General features: G+C 52.1%; 1 protein-coding gene across 2 annotated transcripts in view; it reads right to left on the bottom strand.

The window, feature by feature from the left end:
* The window catches only part of DOCK1 (dedicator of cytokinesis 1), a 565,813-nt gene extending 560,573 nt beyond the window's left edge, over positions 1–5,240 (bottom strand). Inside the window, exon 1 of one of the 2 annotated variants that reach the window (XM_019035115.4) lies at positions 1,096–5,240. In XM_019035115.4, the coding sequence (XP_018890660.2) occupies positions 1,096–1,141 (46 nt within the window). In that variant the 5' untranslated portion in view covers positions 1,142–5,240. The remainder of the gene's footprint in view (positions 1–1,095) is intronic. The other variant, XM_019035114.4, reaches the window with a different exon arrangement.
* Positions 5,241–12,495: the final 7,255 nt, after the last annotated feature.

Below are 12,495 nucleotides of genomic sequence, written 5' to 3'. Positions count from 1 at the left end.
GCGGGGCTGCTGCTGAGACGGTGCCCTTGGAGGACACAGCCTGGGCTGTGGGAGGCGAGACCACCAAAGGTCTTCCCAGTCGGGTCGAGTGGCCTGGATGAGGCAGGCGGTCAAGGATGTCTGTGGATGGTGGGACGGGGAATAGCAAGCCCGAAAACCAACTGGGAAGATCCCGGACCCGGGAGAGCAGGAGAGTAGCCACGGCCCAGTCCCGAGACCAGGCACGCAGATCAGGAAGAGGTGGGCGTCCGCAGGCCTCGGCGACCGGCTGCGGGTCCCCGGGGCGCAAGGATGCGGGTCCCACGCGGACGGGCCTGTCTATTCAGCCGCAAGGGAAAGCCTCCCTCTCAGGAATGCGCACTCGGGTCCGAAATGTAAACTTGCAACCCGACTCCTTCCATCCCCCCTCGGAAGCGACAAAGAGCCGCGGAGCAAAAACAGGCCCCCGCTCTCCCGGACGGGTCTCCAGGCCCGGGGCCACTGGGGCGCTCGGCCGCTCGCCTTCTCTCCAAGGTCCCACACAGTCCCTAGCGAGACCGCCGAGGGGCAAGGGGCGCTGGCCACCCAGGTCGCGCCCGCTCCTCCCCGCCGGGAAAGGGCGGAATTCTCCGCTGGGACTGCGCCGACCTGAGCCCGCCCACCCAGAGCCCGGACGCGGGACGCAAGTTAATCCAAGAAGCAGAAGCGGCCGCGAGACAGTGACCCCTGGGCTTCCCTGACGGGCCCAGCCGCGCAGATAGCAGCGGCCGGGGCCGGGGAGTTGGGGGTAGCCCGGGGGGCTCCACGGCAGAGGTCCAGAGGAGCGGGCGTCGGAGGGGACACCCTAGGGAGGGACGCGCCCGCCCCCATTCCCACCCCACCCCCTCGTGTTCCCGACCCGGATCCCCGGGGCTGGAGCTGACGCCGCCGGGGGCGCGGGGCGGCCAGGGTCGCTGGGCATTGCGAGCGGGGCGGCGGCGCGGGCGCAGGCGGGGGCGGAAGCGCCTCTCCCCGGCCCGGCGGCCGCTCGGGGCGGCGGCAACAGGCGCCCGGCACACCCGCCCCGCCGGATCCTGGGCTTGGGGCGAGAGGCGCGGCGGCGGCGGCGCTGCTCACCCACGCCGTACTTCTCCTCGCGCTTGGTGGGCACCCAGCGCGTCATGGCGCCGCCAGAGCCGCCGCGGGTCGGGCAGGAAACTCCGCGTCTAGGCCGCCATTTTCCATTCCTTTCGAGCCGCGACAGGATGGGGAGGAAAAAGTTTGCGGCGGAGGCGGCGTCATGTGGGACGGGGCGGGCGGAGCGTCGCGGGCCGGATGGGAAAGGCCGGGAGCGCCGGCGGGAGGCGGGACGGCCGCGGGCTCTGCGCCCGCCCTCGGCGCGGACCCTGGGCCCCGACCCCGCGGTCGCCGGGGCTCCCCTTCCTCTGTCCCAGTGCGCCCAGCCCCGCGCCCCGCACCCGGGCACCCCCGCGGCGTTCTCCTGAGTTCCTGGAGCTCCCGGGGCTGGCGCTCACGCCGTGAGAGGGGTGCGCCCTTAGGGGGGCGGGACGGACGGGGGGTTTCTATGGGAGGTAGGAAACGGGCGGCTTGCAAGGCGCGGGCTTAGGCCGGAGCCTGGTGGTGCGAGGTCCCCAGCTCGGATTTCTCCCTGGTGGAGAGTCCCGGAGCAGAACAAACCAGCAGAGGCCCTGGAAAGGGTCCTCCTGAGCACGTGGCTCATTCATTCATTCGACAAACGTTACCTGAGCGCTTGCCCACTCATTGCCCGAGTGTGCTGGGAGCGCCGCACCAACTGGCTGGTAGGTGGGAGAAGGGACACGTCAGGTAACAAACAGCACAGGTAAGTGCCGGCCACTCAAATGGGGTGGAAAGAGGTGGCACAGCGCTGCCGAGGGAGTGCGTTCCAGACAGGTGACCTCTTGCTTGGGTGCTGAATGAGTGGAGTTTTCCAGAGAGACCAAGAGGAAGCAGCCGCAGAAACTTCAGCCCAGCTGGGCTTGCAGAAGCTAATGCTAGAATAGTTGTGGGACTCAGGATCTGCTGAAGTCGGGGGAAGAGAGAAGTAGGGAAAGGAAAGCCCAGGCCACGCGTGGGGCTCAGGAACGGCATCCTCGCCCAAGATGAGAGTTCTTCTCAGGCCCTGGTGTTTCCCATGACAGTAAAAGGTGGAGGCTTCAGATTTCTCCAAGGGAAAAGTTAAAGCAACACACACCTATTTATTTTTACTGCAATTTCAGAAAAGAGAGGTTAAAACTAAAACACGGACAAAGCCTCCGAATGAAGGCAGCCCTTTAAATGGAGTAAATTTGGTTTCATGGCACATTAATGGGGTGTCTTCTCTCCAAAGACACAGAGACAACTACAGTAGGTCTAGGGGCCATCAGGGATTGGAGGAACGAAGGTAAGAAAAGGAAGAAGGTAAGAAAAAGAGGTCCCTACCTCTGTGAGGTAGGGACAGTGCTGAACAGCAGGGCTGGGAGAGCCCACAGGGAGGTGGCCAGGATGGCCACAGGGCCTGGGGAGGACCAGGTGGGGCACCATCCTGCGGTAGAGAATGCCCGTCACCTGCCCTAGGGGCCACCCAGAATGCAGATTAAATAAGTATTCGGGAATGGCAGAGGAGCTTTTCCATTTTCGTGGGTTAGAGGAAAGCTGCTGCGTTCAAGAGGATAACGTGGGACCTGAGCATTCTGGTAAGTCAACCCCACATTCATGGAAAGCCACGGGCTCTGTTTTACTGATAAGGAACTGAAATCCCACAGAGGAAGTGGCCAGGCTCACTCACACACAGCATGCACTTGAAGCTTTCTGTGGAAATCAGAAACCTCCGGGGTTCAGGCGCTGTAGTGGTGGCCTGGTGACTCTGACCCCTTGAAGGAGAAGCATCTGTGAAGGTGCTGTCCAGGAGAAGTAGGGTGCTCTACGGTAAAGGACATGGTGCCCTGACCTGCTCCAGAGCAGGAAGGCCTCCCTTGAGGAAATAAGATAAACCCAGACTTTAAGGATAAGCAGAAACCAGCTAGGTGAACTGGAGTGGGAACAGCACGTGCAAAGGCCCTGGTTTAGGAGGGAGCACCACTCCTTCAGAGTACGGAAAGGCCAGGATGGCCGAAGCATAGGGAACAACAGGAAAGTGACATAAATTGAGGCTGCAGAGGTAGAAGAAGGGCCTTATTGGTCGTGCTAGGAATTTGGAATTCTGCAAAGAAGCCTGAGAAACAGATTTTGGTGACACTTGCCTTCTCTTTAATGTGCAGTTTCAGTTCTGTTGGTGTGATTCTGCACTGGAGATGGCGTGCTGTAATGAATGGCCAGGAGCTTAAGAGTCACGCAGACTTGGGAGGCCTGGCCTTGCCACACCCAGCTGCGTGGCCATCCTCCTCCTGTTTCTGGCCATTCTGTTTCTAAACCTTGGGGTTCTGATATTTCTACATGTAAACTAGGGGTTGTAATAGGAACCTCACAGGTCAGTCTTAGGATTATAAGAGGAGACATGACTGCATGTGTAAGACATCATAATGATGTGCTTCCGCATCTGACCCTACCTCCAGGTTCTTTGATAACCTCATGGTTCCCATTTTCTAGAACAGTTGCCACTTGCACTCAGTTAAAGGTGACTCACTGAATACATAAGTGTAGTGCAGGATTTGCATACTTTTGATAGACTGTCATATAATAAATTTATAAATCAGAATTTTAAAACTCCAGGTGGGGCGGGGCACAGTGGCCCATGCTTGTAATCCCAGCATTTTGGGAGGCTGAGGCAAGCAGATCACTTGAGGTCAGGAGCTCGAGGTCAGCCTGGCCAGCCAGGGTTTTAGTAGAAACCCTGTCTGTACTAAAAATACAAAAATTAGCTGGGCTTGGTGGCGCACACCTGTAGTCCCAGCTACTCAGGAGGCTGAGACAGGAGAATTGTTTGAACCCAGGAGGCGGAGGTTGCAGTGAACCAAGATCGCACCGCTGCACTCCTGCCTGGGTGACAGAGCGAGACTCCATCTCAAAAACAAACAAACAAAACAAAACAACTCCAGGTGGACCACGGGCCAGGTGGTTGTAGCTTCAGTCCCTTGATTGCAACATGTGCCCAAGTTTGGCTGAGATGTACCTGTAGCTACAGTCCTTGAAGCTCTGAGATTTGCCAGCATCCCCACGGTGCTCCAGCAGTGCTCTCATCTTGTGGCTCTAAATCGAGTCCATGGCCCTCTCTCACTGTCCTATGGTTGCATAAGCTCAGAACTGGCTTCGTCTCCAATTCCAGGAGCCCTGGAGGTTGTGGCCTGTTGACATTTTTACCTCCTGAGTCAATGTGGCTGGGCCACAGGTCTCAGTTGCCCTCCCAGGCATCTTGCAGGACTTGGATCTGTGCCATGCTTGTGGGTGTGAACAAGCCCAAGAATGCTGAGGCTCTCAGTTGCTCAGTGCTGCCCATCACTGGGATTTCAGAGTAGTGACCCCCCTCCTCCAAGATACAACAGAATCTTGCTTTGGAGCCATGAAGAACACAATCAATATTACAGTTTTAAATCTTGAAAATTACAGTTTTAATTTTTTTATTTCAAAAAAATTTCACCCATGTGCACTGCAAATTCAGGAGGTAAATTCAGCAAAATCTTGCCTGGTGGAGGTACCAGAAGGCACAGTGAGTCAATGGGGCATGTTTCTCAGTTGGTGGGGAGAGATGAGAATGGAACAGGGATGTGGAGATTTTATGCAGGAAAAGGGGCCTGACCACAGATTGCTTGCCCTTTGAAAGGGAAGGAGCACGGTCTTGCAGCAAGGCCTATGCCCACTGCCTCTTGGATTCAGTGGCAGATCTGGGCATCATACTGGATGACCAGGCATGTAGTCACAATGCACAATGCCACCCAGCCCAAAAGTGTATATTCAAGACTTTAGACCCAACTTCGTGCTTACAGGAAATAGAGGAGGTTGAAGAACAAGTAACACCATAAGAAATACAGTGAAACAGGCCAGGCACGGTGGCTCATGCCTGTAACTCTGAGCACTTTGGGAGGCCGAGATGGGCGGATCACCTGAGGTCAGGAGTTCAAGACTAGTCTGGCCAACGTGGTGAAACCCCATCTCTACTAAAAAAAAAATATCTGGGCATGGTGGCAGGCACCTGTAATCCCAGCTACTCAAGAGGCTGAGGCACGAGAAGCACTGGAACCTGGGAGGCCGAGGTTGCAGTGAACAGAGATCTTGCCATTGCACTCCAGCCTGGGGCAAAAAGAATGAAACTCCATCTCAAAAAAAAAAAAAAAGACACTGAAACAAAGCCAGAAGGTAGAATATTCTTTCAGGTAGTAGTCTGGTCTCTTCAATAGTCAATATTATAGAGCAAGAAGGGGCCAGTGGAGAAGAGCTGTTCTAGATTTTAAAAGATGTAAGAAATATAACATTTGGCCAGGCATGGTGGCTCACGCCTGTCATCCCAGCACTTAGGTAGGCCAAGGTGGGCGGATCATGAGGTCAGGAGATCGAGACCATCCTGGCTAATATGGTGAAACCCCGTCTCTACTAAAAATAGAAAAAATTAGCCGGGCATGGTGGCATGCGCCTGTAGTCCCAGCTACTCAGGAGGTTGAGGCAGGAGAATGGCATGAACCCGGGAGGCGGAGCTTGCAGTGAGCCGAGATCGCGCCACTGCACTCCAGCCTGGGTGACAGAGCAAGACTCCACCTCAAAAAAAGAAAAGAAAAGAAATACAACATTTAAATGCACTGTGTTATCCTTAATTGGAAACTGCTTTAATTATCCAACACTAAAAAAATGTCAAGGGCAAGAGGTGGTTTGAACTATGGACTGGTGTTAGATGATGTATTTTTTTTATTTTGTTAGGTATAATAATAGTTGTTATGGTTAGGTGGGAAAAGATCCTTAAATTTTAGAGCTGCATGCTGGAGTATTCAGAAGTGAACCGTCATTGTATTCGTTATTTAAAATACTACAGGAATAAACAAGATGAAGCAAAATTGCTCAGTCTAGATATGGGTCTATGAGTGTTTCATCTTTCTACTTTTTTCTCCATGTTTGAAATCCTTGGTAAAATAAAGTCAAAGTGGAGGAAGGAGGAGCTTGAGATTGAAAAATCAGTTTGAGAAGCAGCCACCTTGACTGGCTTCACTCTAATAGCCTGGACGCTGCCTCCACACTCCAGGTGCACTGCTCAGCATTCTCCAAGAAGATCATTAAGGCAGACCCTACGTGTTAAATTTTAATCAGTTTCATTGAGCAAATATGCTGTTAAATAGAGACTGCTGTGTGCTGCATCAGTGTGCCTTATGGGCAAATGTGATGGTGACTATAAATGCAGACCAAGCAGTCCTTCCCACACTGTGTACACAAAGAAAGGAGCTCTGGAACTGGGAGCCAGGACATCTGCAGGAGGAGAATTCTGAAGTGAAAGGAGGCCTGGATATTGGTTGCAAGGCCTTGTCCCTGGAGTCTGGATGCTCTCAGACCTTCTACATCTGGGCCTCTGGGTCCAGGACAGTGCCAGGGAAAGTTCATAGAAACAAATGTGTTCAAGACCTTAGCAGTTGTCTGACTCTGAGACAGTTACCTGGCCACTCTTAAGTTTCCTCATTTTTTTTTTAATTTTACTTTAAGTTGCGGGATACATGAGCAGAACGTGCAGGTTTGTTACATAGGTATGCATGTGCCATGGTGGTTTGCTGCACCTGTCAACCTCTCATCTAGGTTTTAAGCCCCTCATGCATTAGATATTTGTCCTAATGCTCTCCTTCCCCTTGGCCCCCTGACAGGTCCTGGTGTGTGTGTTGTCTGGCCCCCACCATGTCCATGTGTTCCTGTTCATCTCCCATTTATGAGCGAGAATATGTGGTGTTTGGCTTTCTCTTCCTGTGTTAGTTTGCTGAGGATGATGGTTTCCAGCTTCATCCATGTCCCTGCAGAGGACATGATCTCATCCTTTTCATGGCTGCATAGTATTCCGTGTTGTGTATATACCACATTTTCTTTATCCAGTCTTTCATTGGTGGACATTTGGGTTGGTTTCATGTCTTTGCTATTGTAAATAGTGCTGCAATAAACATATGTGTGCATGTGTCTTTATAGTAAAATGATTTCTATTCCTTTGGGTATATACCCAGCAATGGGATTACTGGGTCACATGATATTTTTTGGTTCTAGGTCCTTGAGGAATTGCCACACTGTCTTCCACAATGGTTGAACTAATTTACGTTCCCACCATCAGTGTAAAAGTGTTCCTATTTCTCCACAGCCTCACCAGCATCTACTGTTTCTTGACTTTTTAATCATTGCCATTCTGACTGGCAAGATTTCCTCATTTTTAAGATAGGGTGACTTCTAGGGTGTTGTGAAGATTTAATGAAATAATGGTAGCAGAGCTTAGCCCAGGTAAGGACTCTAGATGAAACAATGGTTTTCCTATGCTGGACATCAGGTGGTGCAGGACTGTGATCCCTGAAAGGAGTAAAGCAACTGAGGTGCACCCTGCGGTTGCCCAGCTTCCTTCCTGGAGGCAGCTTTGGGCTGCACACAGGAGGGAGAACTCAACTGAACCCTGAGTCTTACTGGGTGGAAAAAGATAATGGAGTTCAGAGAAGCCAAGTCACTAGGATTCGCAGGCCAGAGTACCCAGGATGAGGGAGCTGCTCACCCAAAGAGAGAACACCAGAGTTCTGCAGAAGGGCCACCCTAAGTCTCTGTCTGAATGCTGATCTCTGCATCTGTGGAGTGAAGCTCCGTGAGGCTGAAGCTTTCTGCTCTCTCCATGAGCAGAAAGGACACCAGAGAGTACCAGGCCTGGAATAATTCAGAAAGCTCACACAGTACTCAATGTTCCCTCCAGCCAGTGTGGAAACACCTCACAATATAGAGGGTATCAGGCAAAGTCCTCCAAAAGATCACAGCTTTAAACCAAAGGCTACTCTGGTAAGTAAGAAAACTTAAAAGCCAACTCAAGAGAATGAAACTGAGCTCAAGTTACTTGCTGCATGCTGGAACGAAGTCCAGCAGTGTTTAATCACAACAATGTAAAATCACAATGTCTAGCATCCAGTCAAAAATTACTAGCCATGCAAAGATGCCAGAAAATATGGCCCCCAACCAGGGGAAAAAGTCAGTAGAAACAAATGCAGAAATGACAAGGATGATGGAATTAGCAGAGGCCTGAAAACAGTGTTATAAATACACTCTATGTGACCAGAGAGATAGAGGAAACTATGAACATAATGAGGAGAGAACCAGAGGCCAGGGAAGCCAGAGCCAGTGCTTTCATGGGAGCTGTGATTGTCATGTGGGACTGGTGTAGATGATCTCTGAGGTCCCTAATTCTAGCCAGCAAGTTCTGGTATTCTCAGTTTCTTCCTTTTAAACTTAGGCAGAAGTGATCCTTCCTATCTCTGGTTGGGAGCACTCACTGTTGCTACTGTTCTGAGCTCTGTGAATTATAGTGGCTGCCTACTGGAACTGTGTCCCCACTCCTCTTTTGGTAACACCATCCTGATTGTTCTTTGGGGATCCACTATTATGGGCTGAATGATGTCCCCTCAAAATGCATATGTTAAAGTCCTAATCCCCAGTACCTGAGAGTGTGACTGTATTTTGGAGATAGAGCCTTGAAAGAGGTCATTAAGGTAAAATGGGTGAGCACTAATCCAATTTGATTGATGTCATCACAAGCAGAGGAAATTTAGGGCTGGGCCAGGTGGCTCATACCTATAATCCCAGCACGTCGGGAGGCCAAGGTGGGAGGATCACTTGAGGCCAGGAGTTTGAGACCAGCCTGAGCAACATAGTGAGATCCTGTCTCTACAAATGAAAAAGAGGAAATTTGTACTCACATAGAGACACCAGGGCTGCACACACATACAGACCATGTGAGGAGAAGGTGGCCATCTACAAGCCGAGGAGAAGAGGCCTCAGAGGAAGCTTGATCTGCCTGCAACTTGATCTCAGACCTCCAGCCTCCAGAACTGTGAGAAAATAATTTCTGTCGTTTAAGCCTCCCAGTCTGTGATATTGTATTCTAGAAGCTCCAGGAAACTAGTACATCCACCCTCCCCTACTCCCAGTCCAAGAAGTTCAGGAGGGACACACCCTCCCCTCCCCACTGCCTGCTAGGGGTTGTCTCATGACCCAGATCCTGGCAATCAGTGAATGCCATTGTTCTTGGCCCAGCACTTAATTCAGGGACCCACCTATTGACTCAGTTTAGAGTTTCTGATGGACCTGAAGGAACGAGACACTCTCTTCCGTGGACTTTTCAGTTACATGAAACACGCATGACTTTTTTTTTTTTTTTTTTGAGACAGAATCTCTGTCGCCCAGGCTGGAGTGCAGTGGCACGATCTCGGCTCATTGCAACCTGCACCTCCTGGGTTCAAGCGATTCTCCTGCCTCAGCCTCCCGAGTAGCTGGGACTACAGGTGCCCACCACTATGCCTGGCTAATTTTTGTATTTGTAGTAGAGACAGGGTTTCACCATATTGGCCAGGCTGGTCTCGAATTCCTGACCTCATGATTCGCCCACCTCAGCCTCCCAAAGTGCTGGGATTACAGGCGTGAGTCACCACACCCGGCCTTTTTTCTTAAAACTATTTGAACTGAGTTTATGCACTAACGATAGAAAAAAGCCATGACTGTAAAATTGCAGGGCTTGGGTCAAACAGATGTCAGCAGGCTCCAAGTTCAGCCACCTCCTAATCATAACATCTTAAATGAGTGAGTCTCAGCCTCAGTCTCCAATTCTGAACTAATCCTTGCCTTGTAGGATGGTTGGAAAGATTCAACAAAAAAGAGTGCACTGGCACATCGTAGGTGCTCAGTACACATGGCTGGCGTTTCTCCTTGCTGACTTTTTGCAGTCTCCTGCACAGGAGCTGCGAGGCTGCCCTCTGTCGTACATCCTCACCCAGAGCCATCCCAAAGGCTAAGGACAGGATGGGGGCTGCAGAGCTGGAGGCTGGCCATACTCCAGGGTCTGGCTGTCACCATCTGAAGGTTCAAACCACAGCTGCTGCAGCTTCCTCTTCAGAGTCTCGGAGCCTGATTCCTTTACCCAGGAGGGTCCTTGTGAACATGCCAAGCTTCCCAGTTACTGCCAAAGAGTCTGGATGAGTTCCTGCCGTGTGCCAGACCTCCCATCTTCCCACGGTTGGATGAGTGCCTACCACGTGCCAGATCTTACATTCATCCCACGGTTCTGCTGATACGTCAGAAGGCACACTGGGGGCAGGCTCCAGAGGTGTGATTCAAGGGACTCCAACACACAAACCCACACCTTTCCCCTCCTCGGATGTGACTGCAGGTTTAAGGTGTCCAGAAGAAAGAGAAACTCCTACTAGCTGGAGGAACTGGGGAAAGTGGACCAAGAGGTGACCTCTGGGGGCAAGGGCGGGCGTGATGGAAACACGTCATTGCAGGCAGAAGGAACGGTCCTTGTTGGCAGAGTGCTCAGTGCCTGGGACTGGAGGATGGGGGTAGGTGGACAGTGAGTGGCAGGATATGGGGCCAGAGGGTTGGGGTCTGAGATCACTGAGCCCAGGGAGTAGCACAATCTGAAACTATGCCTTAGGGAGCTCACCCTGGTGGCAGTAGGGAAGATAGACTGCGGAGGGAAAAAACTGGAATCTGGGAAATGGGTTAAGGTGTTTGTGGAATGAATGTCTAAAGAAAGGAAGGAAGGACTGAATAAATGGGGGATCTTGAGCAACTCGGCCTCCCTTCTGGGTGCTGCAGGGGCTGTGTATGGCACGGAGAGATACAAGCCCAAGTGCCCTGCCCTGGGCACCAGCTGACCTGGCCCATGTAAGGGAGCAGCTGATTGACAGTGGAGAATACATAGCAATCCCAATTAACCTTTTTTTGAACCTGGACAAGCCACCTGAAAGTAAGCATCACAGGGCACCCACTCCCAGGCCTTTTCCCAGAAGAGAACACGCCAAGGACCTTCAAATATATTCGCAAACCCGTTACTGGGCTCTGTCTTTCCGGTTCCATGGCTGGGCCCTGAATCAGGCGCTGCAGAGCCACCCAGGGGACCCAAGGTCAGCGGTGGAGTCATGAGAACTTCTGAGGCAGGACCACAGCCAGATGCAGGCAGGTAAACACACTGTTCCCTGCTTGGCTGTCATCCAGGGACCAGGACCGGACCACAGGAAATGAGGAAGTCACTTTTGGGCCAAGCCAGATGCACAACCAGGCCTAGCAGGAGGCTGTGGAGCACACAGGGCCCAGCTCAGGCAGGAACTGAGTGTGCAGTGCACTGAGTGCTGGGCATCGCAGGCCTTGGGGACACAATGATGGCCAAGAGATGTTTCTGCCTCCCCGCGGGAGCTCCTGGTCCAGAGGGAACAACAGACTAGGAAAAGCTACAGTGGAAAGGTGTGCATGCAAGGTAGAGTAGATATAGCTGGGGCCATGAGTCTGAAAACGAGCCACTCTTCCACCACCTGAAGGACTTTGGGCACATCCAATATCGCTTGCTTAATCTTTTTCTTAAAATGAAAAAAGAAATAAGTTGTTTTTAGGAAGGAGAACCAGTATTACTTGCCACAAATTGAAGATGACAAAAAATAAAGGCCTGACTACCCGAAGAAAGAAGTGCTCATTAATGTGCACACTTCAAATCCTCTCCCGTCCCACACCGTGGACACTATGCCCTCTGCAGGGCTTTTGCCCCAAAGAGGGCAAGGCAGGGCTGAGAAGCAGGGAGGGGACATGGGAGGAGTTTGCAGGGGAGGGGTTTGTAGGGGCCCCGCCCTGCAGCGGTAATGGGGCTGCAGAAATAATGAATGAATGAATAAGCAAAGAAGAAAAAGCACCTGGGCAGGGCGCGGTGGCTCACACCTGTAATCCCAGCACTTTGGGAGGCCAAGGCGGGCGGATCACGAGGTCAGGAGATGGAGACCATCCTGGCTAATACGGTGAAACTCCGTCTCTACTAAAAATACAAAAAATTAGCGGGGCGTGGTGGTGGGCGCCTGTAGTCCCAGCTACTCGGGAGGCTGAGGCAGGAGAATGGCTTGAGCCCAGGAGGCAGAGCTTGCAGTGAGCCAAGATCGTGCCACTGCACTCCAGCCTGGGGGACAGAGCGAGACTCCGTCTAAAAAAGAAAAAAAGAAAAAGCACCTGTGGGGAGGAAGAAATGAGCTCCACCAGCAACGAACAGCACAGACGCAGACTGGCAGTGGGAAGCTGTGCGTGTATGCATGCATGGGTGTGTGTACACATGTGTGCATGCACATGTGTATGTTCACAACAGGTACCTGCAGTCTCTAGTGGGGACCATTCACAGGGTCAGTGTGGAAGCATCCACCCTGAAAGGTCTGGGGACCAGGCTAAGACATCTGGATTCTGTCTTAGAAGCAGGCAGAGCCAGGAGAGTTTTAAGCAGAAAGTGGCAGGCTTGACAAAGCCATGTGTTAGAAAGTGCATTCTGCTGGATTGGAGGGGCAAGACCATACATAGAGGGGTTCTAATCAGATAAGGAGGACATGGCCAAGGCAGCAGGGCTGGGGGCTG

Source organism: Gorilla gorilla, chromosome 8 (assembly GCF_029281585.2).
Source record: "Gorilla gorilla gorilla isolate KB3781 chromosome 8, NHGRI_mGorGor1-v2.1_pri, whole genome shotgun sequence".
Lineage (NCBI taxonomy): Eukaryota > Metazoa > Chordata > Mammalia > Primates > Hominidae > Gorilla > Gorilla gorilla.
This window is presented reverse-complemented; position numbering and strand designations above follow the sequence as displayed.